This window comes from Kogia breviceps, chromosome 17 (genome assembly GCF_026419965.1).
Source record: "Kogia breviceps isolate mKogBre1 chromosome 17, mKogBre1 haplotype 1, whole genome shotgun sequence".
Taxonomy (NCBI): domain Eukaryota; kingdom Metazoa; phylum Chordata; class Mammalia; order Artiodactyla; family Physeteridae; genus Kogia; species Kogia breviceps.
In genome coordinates this window covers 68,409,310-68,429,235 of record NC_081326.1, presented here as the reverse complement: position 1 = coordinate 68,429,235, position 19,926 = coordinate 68,409,310, and the positions used below count along the sequence as shown (strand labels likewise).

Here is a 19,926-nt window from a genome sequence, read left to right as displayed (position 1 = left end):
CTGACAAAGGATTAATCTCCAAAATATACAAGCAGCTCATGCAGCTCAATATCAAAACAACAAACAACCCAATCCAAAAATGGGCAGAAGACCTAAATAGACATTTCTCCAAAGAAGATATACAGATTGCCAACAAACACATGAAAGGATGCTCAACATCATTAATCATTAGATAAATGCAAATCAAAACTACAATGAGATATCATCTCACACCAGTCAGAATGGCCATCATCAAAAAATCTACTAACAATAAATGCTGGAGAGGGTGTGGAGAAAAGGGAACCCTCTTGCACTGTTGGTGGGAATGTAAATTGATACAGCCACTATGGAGAACAGTATGGAGGTTCCTTACAAAACTAAGAATAGAACTACCATACGACCCAGCAATCCTCCCACTACTGGGAGAAAACCATAATTCAAGAGTCATGTACCAAAATGTTCACTGCAGCTCTGTTTACAATAGCCAGGACATGGAAGCAACTTAAGTGTCCATCAACAGATGAATGGATAAAGAAGATGTGGCATATATATATACAATGGAATATTACTCAGCCACAAAAAGGAACAAAACTGAGTTATTTATAGTGAGGTGGATGGACCTAGAGACTGTCATACAGAGTGAAGTAAGTCAGAAATAGAAAAACAAATACCGTATGCTAACACATATATATGGAATCTTAAAAAAAGAAAAGAAAATGGTCTGAAGAACCTAGCGGCAAGACGGGAATAAATATGCAGACCTACTAAAGAATGGACTTGAGGATATGGGGAAGGGGAAAGGGAAGCTGGGACAAAGTGAAAGCGTGGCATGGACAGACATACACTACTAAACGTAAAATAGATAGCTAGCGGGAAGTAGCCGCATAGCACAGGGAGATCAGCTTGGTGCTTTGTGACCACCTAGAGGGGTGGGAGGGAGGGAGATGCAAGAGGGAAGAGATATGGGGACGTATGTATACATATAACTGATTCACTTTGTTATAAAGCAGAAACTGACACACCATTGTAAAGCAATTATACTCTAATAAAGATGTTTAAAAAAAAGGAGGAAACTGAGTATTTCTGAAGCATTCAGCTTCTTATAGAAGCCCAAACTTGCTTTCTTTTCACACTCACATTCTGTTGTTTGTACTGTATTGAATTATATTCTGTTTTAACAATTGCAAATAGAGCTGACATAAACAAATTTGGAAACACACCTACTGCCTCTAGGTAAAGATACAACATAACGGATGGTGCAGACATGGTAGGTGGACTAGACAGGGCCAGCTAGCTCTGACTATTTAACATGTTGGGGACGTCCGTCAGTAAGATAAGTTATTGGATCAGTTAAGTAGAGGTTTACTGTCATGCAATGCCATTTTGTAAATTATCCATGAAAGTAAAAAAAATCCACATTGGCCTTTAAAAATATTGAAACAACTCTTGGTTAGCAGTCGGAGTCTATAAAGTTGAGACTGGCTGAGAACTAGGCTCTCAAAGCAAGTAGAAATTTGGCGTGAAGTGAAATCATCATTTCAACCTCCGCTCACTCAACAAGCATAGATCCTTCCTTCTCCAAGACTTCTGTTTCTTCAGTCGTTCCTCTCGGTGAACAGAATCAGCGGTCCACCAGCTCTCCAAGTCACACTAGCTCCTCCTCTCCATCTTCCCTGATATCCGTTCATGATCATGAACGGTTGGATCGTCTTCTTGGCCATCACTCATATTTTTCTCCACCTTTCGAACCCTACTTCTTGTTCCATTTCTCTCCCGGATCACGGGAACAGCCCCTTCACTCCCTACATGTTGTTCTCCATGCCGCAGCCAGAGTGATCCTTATAAAATCAAAATCTGCTTGGGTCACCTCCCTGACTTCTATATTGAATTGAATAGCGCCTGCCCCCCAATTCACGTCCACTCGAACCTCAGAATATGACCTTATTTGGAAGGAGGGCCTTTGCAGATGTAATCAAGTTAGGATGAATTTATACTGGATTAGGAGGAGTCTTAATTCAATATGACTGGTGTTCTTATAAGAAGAAGAGAGAACACACAGAAACACAGAGAGAAGAAACATACAGGGGAAAATACCATGTGAAGGCAAAGGCAGAGATTGGAGTGATGCATCTCCAAGCCAAGGAATACCGAAGACTCACGGCAGCCACCAGAAGCAGGGAGAATGGACAGCTTCTTCTCTAAGAGCCCCCAAGAAGGAACCAACCCGCTTACACCTTGATTTCAGACTCTGGACCTCCAGAACTTTGAGAGAAGAAATTTCTGCTGTTTTAAGTCATCCAGTTTTGTGGTGATTTTTTACAGCACTCCTAGGAACTTAATACAAGTTCCCACTGCCTTTAGAATGAAATCCAATTCATTTCTTACCTCTCCACCTAAAACATTACCTGGATAGAATTAGCAATAACTAGCCCATATATAGCATTTACTATGTGCTAGATGTTACACTATACACTTTACGTATTACTTTATTTAATCCTCAGAGCAACCTTATGAGGTGGGTGGTATTTTAACCTCCATTTTATAGATGAGGAAACCAATAAACAGAGAGGTTATGTAATAGCTAATAAGTTGCAGAGCTGGTATTCCGACCTAGACAGTCTTGCTCCAGAGCCTGTATACCAACTATTATGCCATGTGGGTTAATAAAGTCTCCTGGACATGCCACCCTGTTCACAATCTGTGCATCGTATATCCCTCCCTCCTTTGGGAGGGCTCTTGCCCTCTCTTCCTCACTGGAGACTCCCCAACTAGTTTTGGTCTTAGCAGTAGGGAGAATGCATTGCCTCATGTTACTGAATATCTAGGGGTAGGTGCACAGATGTCTCACCAGGACTATGGTGTAATCAATGGTAATAAACAGAGAGACTTGGTGAAATCAAATCTGTTTTCTTAAGTAGGGAAAAGTTATAGTGATTCTACTCAGAGAAGCGTCTAGTGGAGGTGCCAGCTTCCAGTGAAACCTCCATGAAAGTTCCTACTGCCAGTGATGAGTCCAGGAGGCCCAAGAGTAGCATAGGGTTTGGGGCCAGCTCCTTTTGCTTTTCTCACATGGGATTTTTATGCTCTCCTTTCTTCTCCCAGCTATTCCAAAGGCCCCAGCTTTGCACCTACCTACTCACCGAATGCAAGAAACTGATAACCACCGAAGATTATTTTACAAGGGGCACACTCCTCCCAAGCCAGCTTTAGACTCACTGAGTTCCATTCCTAACAGGCTTCAGGCACAGCTTGATCCAGGAGCTATTTAGTACACTTGGCTGATTTCCTTTCACTATTTAGGACTCAACTAAGTCAACAAAATCCAATCAGAATTCCACTTTAACCACTTTCTTTCTCAGAGCCCTTTTCAGAGTTTTCATAATAGTCACAAATGTATTGCCAATATCCAATCAAGTTAGTGCATTATGAAATAGAGACCAAGCCTTGCGAAATAAAAATAAGATTTTTTTAGATACAATTTTTCAGAATAAACTGGAGTTTGGTAAGTTTGGCACTTTGCAACTTGACTTATGTGGCATGTCTTATATCTTGACACTGGTTTGCAAGCATCTTGATCCATGGAGCACTCATATTTCCCCCTCCCCCATAATATCTGACTTGGTATTAGACATTCAGAAAGTAACATTGTATGAAACGAATGAAATAATGATTGAATTAAGGATCAGTTCCCATGAGGCCCCTTCCCCAAATAGGAGAGTATTGTTGACAGATATTGAAGAATGATTTCCCTTCCCCTGTAGTCAGTTGGGTGCTAGCTTCTGCAGAGGTTTTCACATCCCACAGGGGCTGTTCGTATTGAACTCTCCACGCCATCAACTCTTCTTTCTTCATTCCCATTGTCCAGAAGAGTTTGTGGTTTAGCTCTATCGAAGACCACCTCTTTTGTCTATTAATCACCAGGATGTAAATATTTCATCTTTTCACCTCCTGGCTCTCCAGCAGCTCAAAGCATTTCATTTTTCACATCTGTTATCCTGGTATCTCTTTGGAACAGGCAAGAGACAGGTGGTGCCCTGGGCTGACTTCTATCGTAATGTCATTAATATTTGATTACAGTCATTTTCGGTCTCTCTGTCAGTTAGGCTGCATGCACGGAGAAGGAGAACGCTCCCCTTTTTTTATTTTAAGACACTGTAATATCAAGCTGGAATGTCTCATCCTCAATAAAGCCTCTCTGTGGAGCAGGTAGAGCAAGATTTAATGCCTGCTTTTATACCTGAAAACTCAGATTCAGAGATATTTTTATTTATTTTATTTATTTTTGGCTGCGTCGGGTCTTAGTTGCGGCATGCTGGCTTCTCTCTAGTTGTGGCGTGTGAGTTTTCTCTCTCTAGTTGTGGCACACGGGTTCCAGGGTACGAGGGCTCTGTAGCTTGTGGCACAGGGTCTCCCTCGTTGAGGCGCCCAGGCTCAGTAGTTGTGGCACGTGGACTTAGTTGCACCACGGCATGTGGGATGTTAGGTCCCCCACCAGGGATTGAACCCGCATCCCCTGCATTGGAAGGCAGATTGTTTACCGGTGGACCACCAGGGAAGTCCCAGATTCAAAGATATTACGTAACTTGCCCAAGATCAGAAAATTAGTAAGCAATTAGTAAGCACATGCAGAAAAATAAAAAGACTCAAATTCAGTTCTTCCGATTGTGATTTCCAACATACATATCAATGTCTTTTTAGTGAAAATAACACGATGCTTAGTCGTGTTACCTGTGTCTGGAAAACGTAGTGAACCTTATGTGAAAGAGCCTTTCAGCACTCTCTAAAAAGACTTTGAAATCCTCAAGCCTTAAGAAGTGCTGAGATTTTCAAGAGAGGCTGCTTAGCAGCAGATTTAGTGCGCCTGATGTCTTCTGGGCTCACAAAGGTGTTCTTTATTCCTCACATTTGACTAAATTCCTTTCAGGAGAGCTCAGCATCTTGCCTGAATGTCATATTGCCTTTGGTTTATCATTTCTTTCCCAAAGAAAACAAAAGTGCCTTCCTTTTTATTTCATCATGTTAGAGTTGTTGATACATCAGACTAGACCCTCAACCAAACGTTACCATGGGTGTGCTGAGCCTTGGTTAGGGTGAGACGGATGACAAAAGTGTGTATTGCTGCATCATGGACCACTCTGCATTCAAAGAGCTAATAATTTGCCCTATATTATACAGTGTACTATATGCCAGGTTCTCTGCTAAGCAGTCATCTCAGGAGTGGAGAGGAGTATTTTATTGCTGACATTGTTTAAAACTGCTAATGAGTGGTGATAATAAAAGGCAGAACAACCTTAATCCTGTTATAATTTTTTTTTTTTTTTTTTTTGGCCACGCTGTGTGGCTTGTGGGATCTTGGTTCCCCAACCAGGGATTGAACCTGGTCCCTCAGCAGTGAAAGTGGGGAGTCCTAGCCACTGACCTGCCAGGGAATTCCCGTGTTATAATTATTTTAAATTCTCTACAGACAAGAGACCCCCTTCCTGCCTGCACCCAGTACAGACCACCCCTACTTCCTCGTCTCCACTCCCAGGGTTGAAAAGACATGTCTCACTGGGTCCTGACAATAATCCCATAAGGGAGCTACTGTTATCATCTTACAGATGAAGGAAAAGAGGCTCGGAGAGACTGAGTAACCTGTCTAGGATCACACAGCTAAGTGACAGGATCTGAGTCACAGTCTGTGAAGGAGGCACGGCCTCGGTTGGCCCCATGCACTGGCATCTCCGGGCACAGAGAAGGAATTCAGCAATGACTGAGCAGGTGAAAGAATGAGCCAAGAGTGTTGTCTCAAGATTCCCAATTTGATATATCAGGGAACTACTAAATGAAGGGAACTGAGAAACTCTCAACTCCTTGAAGAGATTAAAAAAAAGAAAAAAGTACCCCAAATCTGAATTTGGTGATCCATCCTTTAAATTGCACTCATGGACTATAGACTATGGAGCAGTGCAGGCCACAGTCTATGACTTGACCATTGGGATGAATTAAAATACATCTGATGACTACTATTTAATAAGCACCTACTGTATACCAGGATCTATAAAAGAGGCTTTGTCATTGAATATAAAAAAAAATTTCTGGAAGACATGTATTATTATTCCCATTTTGTAGATGAAGAAATTGAGGCACAAAGGAGTCACTCATGTAAGTTATCATAGTTACAGAACAAGTCAGTTGTTGAGCTCAGACAGGTTTCAACTCAAGCTTGCCTGATGCCAAAACCCATTAGTCTTTGCATTTCTGAACAGAACCAGAGTCCCTGGGGTCTTAGACCACTAACAAGTAGACATGGGTGTTACCCAGACTTTTTTTAACCTCCTTGCTGAATCAGCCAAAAGTGCATGTCCAGAATATTCTTTGTATCCTTTAGGAGACAATTAAACAATAGCTTTTGCATGGCTGTGCTCGCACTTGGCTTTCAGAAACAATAACAGTTCTGGATGAACATTCCATATAAGCCCTTTAAGATAGAAGTTCAAATGCCAGAGTCGAGATTTCGATAAAATTTTTAACTTTTTAATTATTGAAAGTGTGACTGGAGGTTTTTCACCATGTAGCACGATTACCTTTTCACATACAGTCAGCCTTCCATATCCATGGGTTCTGCATCCACAGATTCAACCAACCACGGATGGAAAATATTTGGAAGAAAAAAATTCCAGAAAGTTCCAAAAAGCAAAACTTGAATTTGCCCCACACCGACAGCTATTTACATAGCACTGACATTGTGTTAGGTATTAATCTAGAGATGATTTAAGGTATACAGGAGGATATTCATAGGTTATGTGCATATACTACACCATTTTATATAAGGTGCGTGAGCATCCATGGATTTTGGTATCTGCAGGGGGTCCTGGAACCAATCCCCTTTGGATACCAAAGGACAATTGTATTCTGTCGATTCATTTTCCCCGTTATTTCCTGCGTAATGTCCCTACTCTAAAAGCTTTATGTTTTAGCGCCACTATACAATTAGAGTTCTAAAACAATGCTTAAAATACAGCATGTTTGCCAGTGAATTTAACAAACATTTGGCCTGTGGTTACAATGTGCTAGACACTATCAAATTCTTTTATAAATTTTAGCTCATTTAAGCCTACACCAACCCTATGAAGTGATGCTAAGATTATCATCTCCAATTTACAGAGGGGAAACTGGAGTACAGAGAAGGTAAGTCACAGAGTCAGGAACGGGCGGAGTTAGGATTCAAACCCAGAGCCCAGCTCCAGGGCGATGCGCATAACTGCCTTTTCCCTCATTTACCTTTACTTCAGATTCCCTGCTCTCCATCCCTCCTGTGTGAGAGCTAGACCCTTGTTTAGATGCAGGCATTTTATCTATTATGCACCTCTTTCTTCTACAAACATACATTGGCTACCATATTGTACACATAGTATTTTTGCTACCATGTACCCACTTTTCTGGGACTTCCTTCTCCTGGCTGCACCCAACCCACCCCTCTTACTGGTCACCCCATTAATGATCATGATCTTTATCCTGATCTTGCACCCTGACTAGATGTTGACCCAAGCAGAGCCCCTATGCAGACATGTTGAGTCTTGAACCTAGCAAGAATCTTCTCAAAATGGTCAAAGATATAAGGCATAAGGACCAAGAGCTCCCAGTGGCTTAGAAGTGAGAGAGAAGGAGGAAGCTGAACTACAGGAGAAGCAGAGACCCAAGTTTAGGGGAAAGAGTCATTATGGGTCCCTGGGTCCTTTTGTTTCCAAAGTCCAGCCTCGGTTCTGCCCTTAGATTCCTTGAGATACCCAGTATAGTTAAGATAATGCCTGATTTTTTTTTAAGCTATGTTGAGTAGGGTATCTGTCTTGTCACCAAAGGAATCAGGTAATATGGCAACTCCTCAGGAGGCTCTGGAGGTGGAGCAAACATCCTCTTGACCCTCAGATACTTCACAGTTTAGGGAGGGTGACAGACACCCAAATAAGAATTGTAAAATCCCTTTAGCTGAGATCATCTGGATGGGAGGTTGCTCCGTTAATTGAAAAAGTATGTTGAAATTGGGAATTATGAACGATTCAACTTAAATATTTTATTTGTAACTTAAATGTAAAATAATTTGTTCATTATCTAGTCTCTTAAAATCAGGCCAAGGCATTTTTTACGGAACTAGAACAAATCATCTTAAAATTTGTATGGAGATACAACAGACCCTGAATAGCCAAAGCAGTCTTGAGGGAAGAAAATGGAGCTGGAGAGATCAGACTCCCTGACTTCAGACTATACTACAAAGCTACAGTAATCAAGACAATATGATACTGGCACAAAAACAGAAACATAGATCAATGGAACAAGATAGAAAGCCCAGAGATAAACCCACGCACCTATGGTCAACTAATCTATGACAAAGGAGGCAAAGATATACAATGGAGAAAAGACAGTCTTTTCAATAAGTGGTGCTGGGAAAACTAGACAGCTACATGTAAAAAAATGAAATTAGGGGCTTCCCTGGTGGCGCAGTGGTTGAGAGTCCGCCTGCTGAAGCAGGGGACATGGGTTCGTGCCCCGGTCCGGGAGGATCGCATGTGCCGCGGAGTGGCTGGGCCCATGAGCCATGGCCGCTGAGCCTCCACGTCTGGAGCCTGTGCTCCGCAACAGGAGAGGCCGCAACAGTGAGAGGCCCGTGTACCGCAAAAAAAAAAAAAAAAAAAAAAGAATGAAATTAGAACACTGCCTAACACCATACACAAAAATAAACTCAAAATGGATTCGAGACCTAAATGTAAGACCGGACACTATAAAACTGTTAGAGGAAAACACAAGAAGAACACTCTTTGACATAAATCACAGCAAGATCTTTTTTGATCCACCTCCTAGAGTAATGGAAATAAAAACAAAAGTAAACAAATGTGACCTAATGAAACTTCAAAGCTTTTGCACAGGAAACCATAAACAAGACAAAAAGACAACCCTCAGAATGGGAGAAAATATTTGCAAATGAATCAATGGACAAAGGATTAATCTCCAAAATATATAAACAGCTCATGCAGATCAATATTAAGGAAACAAACAGCCCAATCCAAAAATGGGCAGAAGACCTAAATAGACATTTCTCCAAAGAAGACATACAGATGGCCAAGAAGCACATGAAAAGCTGCTCAACATCACTAATCATTAGAGAAATGCAAATCAAAACTACAATGAGGTATCACCTCACACCAGTTAGAATGGGCATCATCAGAAAATCTACAAACAATAAATGCTGGAGAGGGTGTGGAGAAAAGAGACCCTCTTGCGCTGTTGGTGGGAATGTAAATTGATACAGCCACTATGGAGTGGAGGTTCCTTAAAAAACTAAAAATAGAATTACCATATGATCCAGCAATCTCACTACTGGGCATATACCCAGAGAAAAACCATAATTCAAAAAGACACGTGCACCCCAATGTTCATTGCAGCACTATTTACAATAGCCAGGTCATAGAAGCAACCTAAATGCCCATTGACAGATGAATGGATAAAGAAGATGTGGTACATATATACAATAGAATATTACTCAGTCATAAAAAGGAATGAAATTGAGTCATTTGTTGAGACGTGGATGGACCTAGAGACTGTCATACAGAGTGAAGTAAGTCAGAAAGAGAAAAACAAATATCATATATTAACGCAGGTATGTGGAACCTAGAAAAATGGTACAGATGAGCCGGTTTGCAGGGCAGAAGTTGAGACACAGATGTAGAGAACAAACGTATGGACACCAAGGGGGGAAAGCCGTGGAGGGGTGGGGATGGTGGGGTGATGAATTGGGCGATTGGGACTGACATGTATACACGGATGTGTATAAAATTGATGACTAATAAGAACCTGCTGTATAAACAAACAAAAACCTAATAGTAAACTTTGTTTGGCTTATTTGTATGGAAATATGTTAATATAAATGTTTCAGACATTACATGAGATTTCTAAAAATCTTATATGTTCTGGTATAATGTTATGTCATAATTCTAGTTATTACTTTAAAATGTATATTTCAGAAATAACTAAATTTCCTTGTCAATTGCATTATTATGAACTCTCATCAAATCTTTAACCATGGTCATTTTTAAGTCTTTTGTCATTTACAGACAGTTCTGGGTATACTCTGATGCTTTTGCAAAAATGTTCCTCCTATAAAAGGGTTTCATCTTCAAGGAATTCATGGAAAAGACTCTGACAAGTACAGGTTTCTGGTAACTGACTCTACTGCTGAACTGAATGAATAAGCATTTTCAGAACTCTAATGGAAAACTGATGAATTCATAAAAGTGCTAACAAAAATCAAGATGAAAAAAAATTAATTACATGGGACTGAGTGAACTGATGAGGATGATTATAATTTTTGTGACTTTCTGTTTGAATTTTTAAAAAAGAAAAAATCCCACAAGGACTCAGAGGCAAAAAATATACAAATCAATTTTCACTGCAAAGTAAAGGAGCTGTGACAGTGGAGGATTACTGGACGGAATGTCAATATTATGACATAGTATGAGTGTGTTTCGTGTTTGGTAATTGCAGTCATTGTTGCTTTTGTTGTGGTCACCATTTACAATGCTTGGTGTCAGTTTATTTATCTCCTGTAAAAATAAAATACAGTGTGTGTGTGTGTGTGTGTGTGTGTGTGTGTGTGTGTGTGTGTGTGTAAAAAATAATAAGGCCAAGGTATTTTCCTTAGCAGAGATTTACTGCTTCTTACAGAGACCACAGCTAATAGTGCATCAGCCAAGATTTCTAGTTCTTTAAAATGGAGCCAAATATTTAAATGTACTCAAAAAATTCTCAGAATGACGTTTGGATTTTTATTACTTTTCCCACTAATTTGTATGGCTGGCTTGCCGACATCTAGGTTGGTTGCAATGTTCTAGCTACTCAGTATTACCAAGTCTTTCCAAAGCATTCGATTCCATTTTCATGTAAACAGCATCTCTTATTCTTACTCAGTATTTTTACTTACCATTCATTACCTCTAGAACATCAGCTCTACAAAGGTGAGCACCATGTCTGTTTGTCTACTGCTGCTGATTCTCCATGTCCAGACTGCACCTGTCACGCAGCACCTACTCCTTGACATGGTAAATCAGTGAATACATGGATGAATTACAATCTAAGTTTTAAAGAAAAAAGAAATGGGCTTGAGTCTTCACTATGCACTTACCGAGTGCATGACTCCAGCCTGCCTCATTTCACTTAGATTCTTTAAATCTCAGTATCTCGTATACAATATGCGATGACAGTAGTAACCTACTACAATTAATGTGAGGTTTTGATTAGATACTGGATGCAAAGCACTGACATGCTCCATAATGAGCGATCACTTTAAAGTGTAAGACATTATCTATAAACCCAGGATAAGTCTCTCATCAGTGCCTGGACCTTTACTGCAGTTAACACTGCTTGGCCTGCAGTAGAGAGAGATAAATGGCAGGTCTCTCGGTTTGCAAGAGCCCGAGAGAGTGGCGAGTTCTTCCCTAAGCCATTCAGAATAACTGCCCGGAAGCGCTGCCTGCATCAGAGGACTGCCTCGCTCTCTTTCTCTTCTCCGCGACAAGCGTTTGCATAAAGTGAAGATCCTGAATCCCTCACGGTTTTCACCTTGACTTCCCCCTAAGGGTGCGCTGTAGCAATTGTTGCCCATGAAGCCATTTTGATGACGTGAATAGAGCAAGTTGTAGGAGATGAGAGGAAAATCCAGGCAGGGGCCACGGAGGCACTTGAAATCAACCCGGGGTCCCTTTTCATGCAAATGCAAAAAACCCAGGGAGAAAAAGATGTGCGGAATGTGGTCACAAAGACCAGCCTGAGCCACAGTCTGGCTTCAGGAGAGATTCTCGTACTTCTGACCTCCAAAGCCAGAAAATGAGATATTATGCCTCAGCAAGAGTTGGGAATTGTATGAAGGGGCAAACATTCCCATTTTCTTTCAGATTGTGTCTTCAGGCCATTTGAATGATGTTTCTCAAGCAGTGAACAAATCCGAGGGAGGCAGTAGTGATGAAAATGCGCTTTTATAAGCAGACTCCGGGCAATTTCCCTTTGCCTGCCAGAAAATGCTTTACAGAGGCAGGACCGGGGCAGTTGCCAGTAGCAGGACTAGCCCGAGGCTGGCAAGCCTGGCTGCTAGAGAATTTTGCTATTAAAATTTTATTTTGAAAGTCTCCCATAAAGCATCTGTGTCACACTTGAAGATTGAATGTGCATTGCCAAAGCATCTATTCAACAAATAATTATCCTGTGCCAGGGACCGTGGTGCCATTGGAGGCGTCGCAGTCATGAGCTGGACACAGTCTCCACCTTCTCTGGGTTCACTCATTTGTTTAGGAAAGATTTCTTTAGCACCTACTGTTCTGAGGCTTCAAGTGCTCCTCAAAGCTGTGATGGGCACCGACTCCCACCCCTCAGCGGCTGCAGGAACAGGGTCACAATTACCTGGGAAGTTGACAGACACCATAATGAACATGAAACGGACATGAGGCAGGGGCATTGGCAGGAAGCCCGCCTCTCAGCCCCACGATGGGACAGCTTTCAAGAGAGGAAAAAGCCTCGGCGTGTGAAGCTCTGTGGACACTTCATTACTAAAGCCCTTCCCATGAGGGCAGGGTTGAGTAGAGCAGAGAGGAAGTAGGAGGGAACAAACACCGGGCCCCTCACATATTTTATTTCATTGAACTTTCATGACAACCCTGAGAGGTAGATGATATTATCGTTATTTGCCAAATTAGGGAACTAAGTCACAGAGAGATGATGTCGCTTGCCTGATGCTGTGTTACGATTAAATGGATGGAGGCAGGACCCAAACTCCAGTCAGACTCAAAACCTGGGGCTTTTCCCATCTCACCACGAATCCCATCCAGGAAAAACGTGGTAAAGGACTGTATCCTCTGCCACTGCCACTTGGTAACTGTTCAGGTCATGCAGGTAATTTTTTTTTTTAACATCTTTATTGGAGTATAATTGCTTTACAATGGTGTGTTAGTTTCTGCTGTATAACAAAGTGAGTCAGTTATACATATACATAGGTCCCCATATCTCTTCCCTCTTGTGTCTCCCTCCCTCCCTATCCCACCCTTCTAGGTGGTCACACAGCAGTGAGCTGGCAATTTGACTTGACTCAGTCTGTCCGTTAAATGAAGAGAATTATTTGTGCCTGCTTATTTTCAGGGTTTTGCAAGGAACAAATAAAAGAATGGATGCTGAAAATGCTTAGGGTCCATAAATATCTATGAAGATGTGAGAAACTATGGCGGTTAAAGTGTACCCGTCTTACGGGGAGGGGTTTGGGGGAGGGATGGAGTGGGAGGTTGGGGTGAGCAGATATAAGCTATTGCATCAATATATAGAATGATAAAGAACAAGGTCCTACTGTATAGCACAGGGAACTATATTCAATATCCTCTGGTAAATCATAATGGAAAGAATATTTTAAAAGAGAATGTGTATATATATACACATATGTACACAGATATATGTATATGTGTATAACTGAATCACTTTGCTGTACAGCAAAAATTAACACAGCATTGTCAATCAACTACACCTAAATTTAAAAATTAATAATAAAATTATTATTATTAATAATAAAATAATAAAATACACCTGTCTTAAACTCCATTCCACACTAGAGCAAATTATAGGAAAAAAAAAAAAAGCAGATTCTTGCCTCATTTCCACAGCACAAGATCTTTTTAGGATTTAGTTCATGTTGCTAGTTAAACAGTTATTTTGTTTTTATCTGCTGTGTTGATCACAATGGAAGAATATTATTCTGTCAAGTGTTAAGTCCCTAATTTGTGGAGGTGTGTGTCTCGTTTCCTCTCCTCTGGATAAAGAGTTAATGTCTCTGAGCCTGGTTCCTTTCCTGCGTGCCCTGTTTCGGTGAATGGAGCACACACTCCCCCATCAACCAAACTAAAAACCTAGTCATCACCACGGGTTACGCCCTCTCTCTCTCCTGCCATCCCTATTGGTTTCCAGTCCTATAGACCTTATCCCCCCCCCCCACCTCTCCCCTGGAACACTGCAGGACCTCCCCGAGCTGGTCGCCCTGCCCCTACCCTTGGCCGCTTTCTCATAACTCATCCTCCAAACCACAGCCAAGGGTGATCTTTTTTTCTTAATAAATTTGTTTATTTTTTGCTGCGTGGGTCTCCGTTGCTGCGCTCGGGCTTTCTCTAGTTGCGGCGAGCGGGGGCTACTCCGCGTTGCGGTGCGCGGGCTTCTCATTGCGGTGGCTTCTCTTGTTGCTGAGCATGGGCTCTAGGCGCACGGGCTCTAGAGCGCAGCCTCAGTAGTTGTGGCGCATGGGCTCAGCTGCTCCGTGACATGTGGGATCTTCCCGGACCAGGACTCGAACCCGTGTCCCCTACACTGGCTGGCGGATTCTTAACCACTGTGCCACCAGGGAAGTCCAAGGGTGATCTTTTAAAACATCCATCGGCTTATGTCACTCCTCTGCTTAGTATCACGTGGAGCCTTCCAGCTTTAGTTGGAATTAAATGCTAACGTCTCAGGCAGGCCTGACACGTTTATCTACACCTCCAACCTCATTGACTGTCACCACGCCCCTCTACCACCACCCTCCAGGCACACCACTGCTCTCTGTTTGTCTCAGGACATTTGCACCTGTTGTTTCCCCTTCCTGGAGCTCCCTTCTCCTTGTACCACACGGGGCGGGCTCATTCCGAGCTTTCATGTATCTGTTTACATATCAGTTGCTCAGAAAGGTCATTCCTAACCCCCTATTTGAATCCTGTTACCACCCATCGTACTCTCTGATCATGACCTGTCCTTGCTTGGCACTTGTCACATTTTGTAAATATGTGTGGGCATGTTTGGGTGTGTGTATTTAACGCCTGTATTAGAATGGAAGCTCCTTATTAGAATGGAAGCTCTGCAGTAGTAGGGCTGCCATTCATTTGGTCCACCACTGTATAGCCGACAGTCACCACAGTGCCCGGCAAATAGCAAGTACTCCGTAGATATTTGTCGTGTTCATAGGATGGTACGAAATTAGCAATTCCTCGAGAAGTTCAGCCAAGGTCCCCATTACTTCTACACGGTCCATCCACCCTTCTGAGACCCGGTGGTCAGCCTACCAAGACTGTCCCTTGTCAACTGAAAAACCAATTCACAACCTGAAAGTTGAGAGTTATGTTTTATTCAGCAGACTTTCTGAGGACATCAAGCCCGGGACACAGCATCTCAGATAACGCTGAGAAAACTGTTCCAAAGAGGCAAGGGGGGGTGGGAGGGAGCCGGGATATATAGGAGTTTTTTGCAACAAAAGACCAGGTAGTTGGAACATCAAAGGATTACTGTTAATTAAAGAAAACCAGATATCTCAAGTTAAGCAGTTTAGCGCTTTTCTGTGTATAGGAAGATACAAAAGTCTGGGCTCACTGAAATCATGCTTTTGATATGCAGCTCAGCTCTCTGGGGCCAGCATCCTGTGTTTTCTCACTCTGAGTTTCCTCGGGGTGCACCTTTGTGGGGGGCGGCAGCAGCAGCTGTGACCGCTAGATGGGCTTGGCGGCGGCGGGCAGGCCGTTTGTCTGCGTCCTGGGTTCCCTTAGGGCTCACCACCCAGGCAGCTGTAACGACGTCATGGCTTGATGGCTGCAGCATCTTTTGTTCACCGATATGGTGGGCGATGCTTTCGTTCTCACCCTTCTATCTGTGTGTCCCAGGAGCGGCTGGTACTGTCTGTGCTTCCCCGGTTTGTCGTCCTGGAGATGATCAATGACATGTCCAACGTGGAAGACGAACACCTGCAGCATCAGTTCCACCGGATCTACATCCACCGCTACGAGAATGTCAGGTGAGAGACAGGACGCCTCGCCCGGTTCTCTGCGCGACGCACGCGCCCCTGGCTGCCCTCACCTCGCGGCCGTGACTTCTGTCTGCCCGAATGTCAGCGCCTTTCTCCATTTGGTTGAGTAATTCATTGACTAGTGATCATTCATCAGAGAGTTCTACCTTTCCCAAGTGAGGCTCGGGGAAGAGTGTCTGCAGCTAAATTTGCCGGTTGACCTACCACCTGGCTCCCCTGCGGTAGGCTTGCCTGCCTTTACATTTTGAGTAGGAAAGGCAAAAGCCTGTTACACTAGGATGGGAAAAATAATTCCAGAATGTCATCTGGAGGCCTCAGGGGTGATCACATAGGTCTCTTCTTTAGATTCCTTATAAGTGTCTTTGAAACAATACCAAAAAAAAGGGACTACAGCTTATTGTTCTTTTGCAAACATATTTTTGGTCACTCATTCACCCATCCATCCATTCTGCATCCACTGACACTTCCACCCATTCACACACCCAACCATCCATCCCTTCATTCACCCATCCATCCATCCATCAATGCCCTCTCTTTGTCCAGCACTGTGCCAGACAATATACCTCTTCAGTGAGACAGACCTGTTTAGAATCCCAATTCTACCTCTTCCTTGTGTATGACCTTGGGCAATTTACGTACCTGATTCTCAGAATCCTTCTCTGTAAAATGGGCACTTTAATAGCCGCCTTACAGGGGTTTAGGTAGATTATGTGAGTGAAGATATGTACAAAGCACAGGACTGGCATATAAGCATATAGTGGAGCATTAAGCAGATTGTAGATTGTTTCAGACGTGTTTCCTGGTTGCAAAGCAGAAAAAGAATCCAACCCTGACTGACGTAAAAGAAATGTATTGGAGGGCTCCATGGGGGCTCCCAGAGTCACTGGGGAAGGATGGAGAGGCGAGCTCAGGAAATGGGCAAAAGAAAGAAGAGGAAAGCACAGTCAAAGTCACAGCAGGGCACTAGGTCAGTGAGGACGCTGCTTCCACTGTACCTGAAGAATCCGTTCTCTGTGCTGCCAGCCCTGGCCCAGACGCAGCTGCCTCCTCTGCACACAGAATTCCTCCGCAGCCCCCAGGATCTGGATTTGGCTGCCTTTGTCCTGCCCCACTCTCTGACCCCCCCCTGCCTCTTTGCATCTCAAGTTAAGCCTGAGGCAGATGTGTCTGATTGGCTGAGCCCAGTTATTCCCCAGAAGTGACTAGGATGCAAATATCTGACCTTTTCAGCTTGTACAGGAGAACTGTGTCTCCCTCCCACCAAGCCTCATAGGGTGGGAATTTCCCAAACGTAGGGGACCATCTGTAGGTTGAACAGCTCTAAAAATGATCCGTGGTACCCTCTTAGTTCCTTTCCTCCTAACTTTGGTAGGAGGGAAGAACAACTTTCCCTTCTCACCAGCATCTCTGGGTGTTTTTCTGGTGTGCCAGGGCACTTATGTGAATGCAAGTCTAGCAGAAGTCTTGATTCTAACACAACCTTTTAGCACATATATCAGTGTAGGTCATTTGGGGTCTCATCCAAGAATTGAGCTACTCTGGCTAGATCCTTGAGTAACTTTCAAGAGGTAACTCTCTTCCTGTTCTTTAGCTTGTGGATGGAGCACACTTTGCACACATGATTGTGTTACCAAGTGATAAATGCCATGACAGGGGAGCACAGGCTGGGCAGGAGGCTAGAATCGGGGTGACAGGCTATGCTTAGGGAAATCTCCATAAAAGTAGAATCTTAGCATATGAGTGGGGTCTTAAAGAACAAGTAGGATTTTAATAGGTAGCAACAGGAAAGAAACTATGCCAGGGAGCAGGTACATCATATACAAACACCAGTGTATAAAGCATCGTGTGTTCAGAAGACTGCAAAAAAAAAAAAAAATCACGATTTTGGAACACTGAGCACATCTGAAACTTTTATGCCCTTTGCTCTCAGGGAATCCATTTCTTCTTTCAATAGACTGCATGTTTCAAAGGGCTGTGGTGGTACTTTCTGTTCTCCACCGTATCTCCAGTATCTGCCATATATAGTAGGCATTCCATTTATTAGCTGTTGAATGAATGAATGAATGAACCTGTCCTGCCATAGACAGATAGCTATTAATAGTTTTGCACAAATGGATCCATAAAGTGAATAGCTGGACTAGATGGCCTCTGGGCCTTTCCACTTCCCACCTGCCTTGATGATGGCTTACTTCAAAGGTAGCATTACTATAGTGATAAAAGGTGTAGATTCCAGAACGAGCCTGCCTGGTTCAAATCCTAGATTTTCATGTCTGTTGGAGAGTTACTCAGGCTTCAATTTCCTTATCTGTAAATGGAAATGATCATCCTAAATCCTACCTCGTAGGTTGTTATGAGGAATGAACGAGTTCATACATGTAGAACTCTTAGAACGTATCAAGTCCACAGTTAACACTCTGTAAGTTTTGCTGCTACTATTGTTTCAGGTTTGTGTCAACAAGAATTCTTTTAGCCGCAAGTAACAAATATTCCAGTTAATGGTCAGACTCTCTTCCTTCTCTGTTACCTCGTTCTCTCTTCCCAACCATTCAGTCGTAGTGCATTTTGTACAATAACGATGGAGAGAGCTAATGCATTTATGGAGCACTTACTATGCCAGGCTCTGTGCTGAACACTTGCTACCATGAGGTAGGTACTACAATCATCTTCAGTAGATGAAGTCTTGGAGAAGTTCATAGTATCCGTAAGTGGTGACCTGGGGTTTGAACCCCGATCTGTCTAGACTCAAATCCTATGCATGTGACCAGCTGCTATGCCACCTGAAAGCTGTAGAGGACGGTGGCAGTGAAGTGACTCTGCCAGAGGAAGCCTTATACATTACGAATCTAAAGGTATCACTCCCACGCTTGGAGCCCTTCACTTCACGTTTAGGGAAAAGTCTGTATTCATCAACCTGGCTGATCAAGCCCTTCTGTACTCACTTCTCCGACCTCATCGCTCTCTCTCTCTCTCTCTCTCTCTCTCTCTCTTTCTACTCCTCTCCCCTCTTCTCTCCCCACCCTCCTTGCTCAATACCACCCTTTGACTAGCTGTCCTTGAATACTTGCAGAACCCTGGTACATTTGCTTTGTTCTTCCACCAGACCCTAGTAGGTGCTGATCTCTTGCTAAGAGCAGCCATTCATTTACTCACTTTACCCGTCAAGTCCCCTGGGTCCTTCAAGACTCGGCCTGGACTTTGCTTCACTAGAAAATTCCTGACCCCCCAATGGCTGCTCACCCCCAGCGTGTGTCTTTTTATCACAGCAGTCATTGCCGGTGTTGTCTCCGTCTTTCTCGTTGTCAGCCCACCTCCATTCCCCACACTCGGAGCATCCTGAGGACATGCACCGGGGCTTCTTTATCATTGAACACAACTTCCTAGCGCAGTGTGTAGCTGGTCCCGTAGTAGATACATAAATATTTGCTAAAATAATTAAGGCATTATCTAATTCGTTAAAGCAATAGTTTTTAAATTGAGGTCTAAAAATTCTTAATGAGAATCTGAATGGGCTTCTGGGAAGGTACAGATCCCTTGAAATGAAGTGCAGAATTTCGAATACTTGCACATTTTTTAGGAACGAGAATCCATAAAAATGGAGACAACTTTAAGAATCACTGAATACCAGGGGTGACCAAAGTAAGTCAATGCACGTTCCACAGTGCCTTCTGGCCGATTCACCTATTTCATTAAAACTAAGTCACACCAATGGTAAGACTCACCATTATTTTACTCAACACTAAGAAAAATCATCAGAAAGTTTGACACACTGCAGAATGCCGTCCGTTTCAGAGATGATAAAACACGAGAATCGAGAAAATATGGTGCCCTTTTTGGGGTTCCATCCTTCCTCTCAGAGGTGTGCCCGTGACTGCGTCAGTCCCTGAGATGGTGTGTTAAGGTGGGTGAAGCAGTGCTCCACCGCGCAGTTCAGCCACGTGCACAACCCCAGCTCTGTCCCCGGCCACTAGTAAATGGTGAGCAAGTTTCCCTCCTCTCTGAGCCTCACTTTCCTCATCTTCACAATGGAATGAACAGTCCCTTCCCCACAGGGTAACTGGGTGGATTAACAACACAGTGTTCATACAGTGCCTCGTGTTTATAAGGCTTTCAAGGGCTGCCCC

At 43.1% G+C, this 19,926-nt stretch overlaps 1 protein-coding gene across 4 annotated transcripts in view; it reads left to right on the top strand.

Moving 5' to 3' along the window:
- ADCY8 (adenylate cyclase 8) overlaps positions 1-19,926 on the top strand; it is a 220,095-nt gene that overhangs the window by 60,446 nt on the left and 139,723 nt on the right. For all 4 annotated transcript variants that reach the window (XM_059042851.2, XM_067017164.1, XM_067017166.1 and 1 more), the window contains exon 3: positions 15,663-15,793. In XM_059042851.2, coding sequence (XP_058898834.1) covers positions 15,663-15,793 — 131 coding nt within the window. The remainder of the gene's footprint in view (positions 1-15,662; positions 15,794-19,926) is intronic.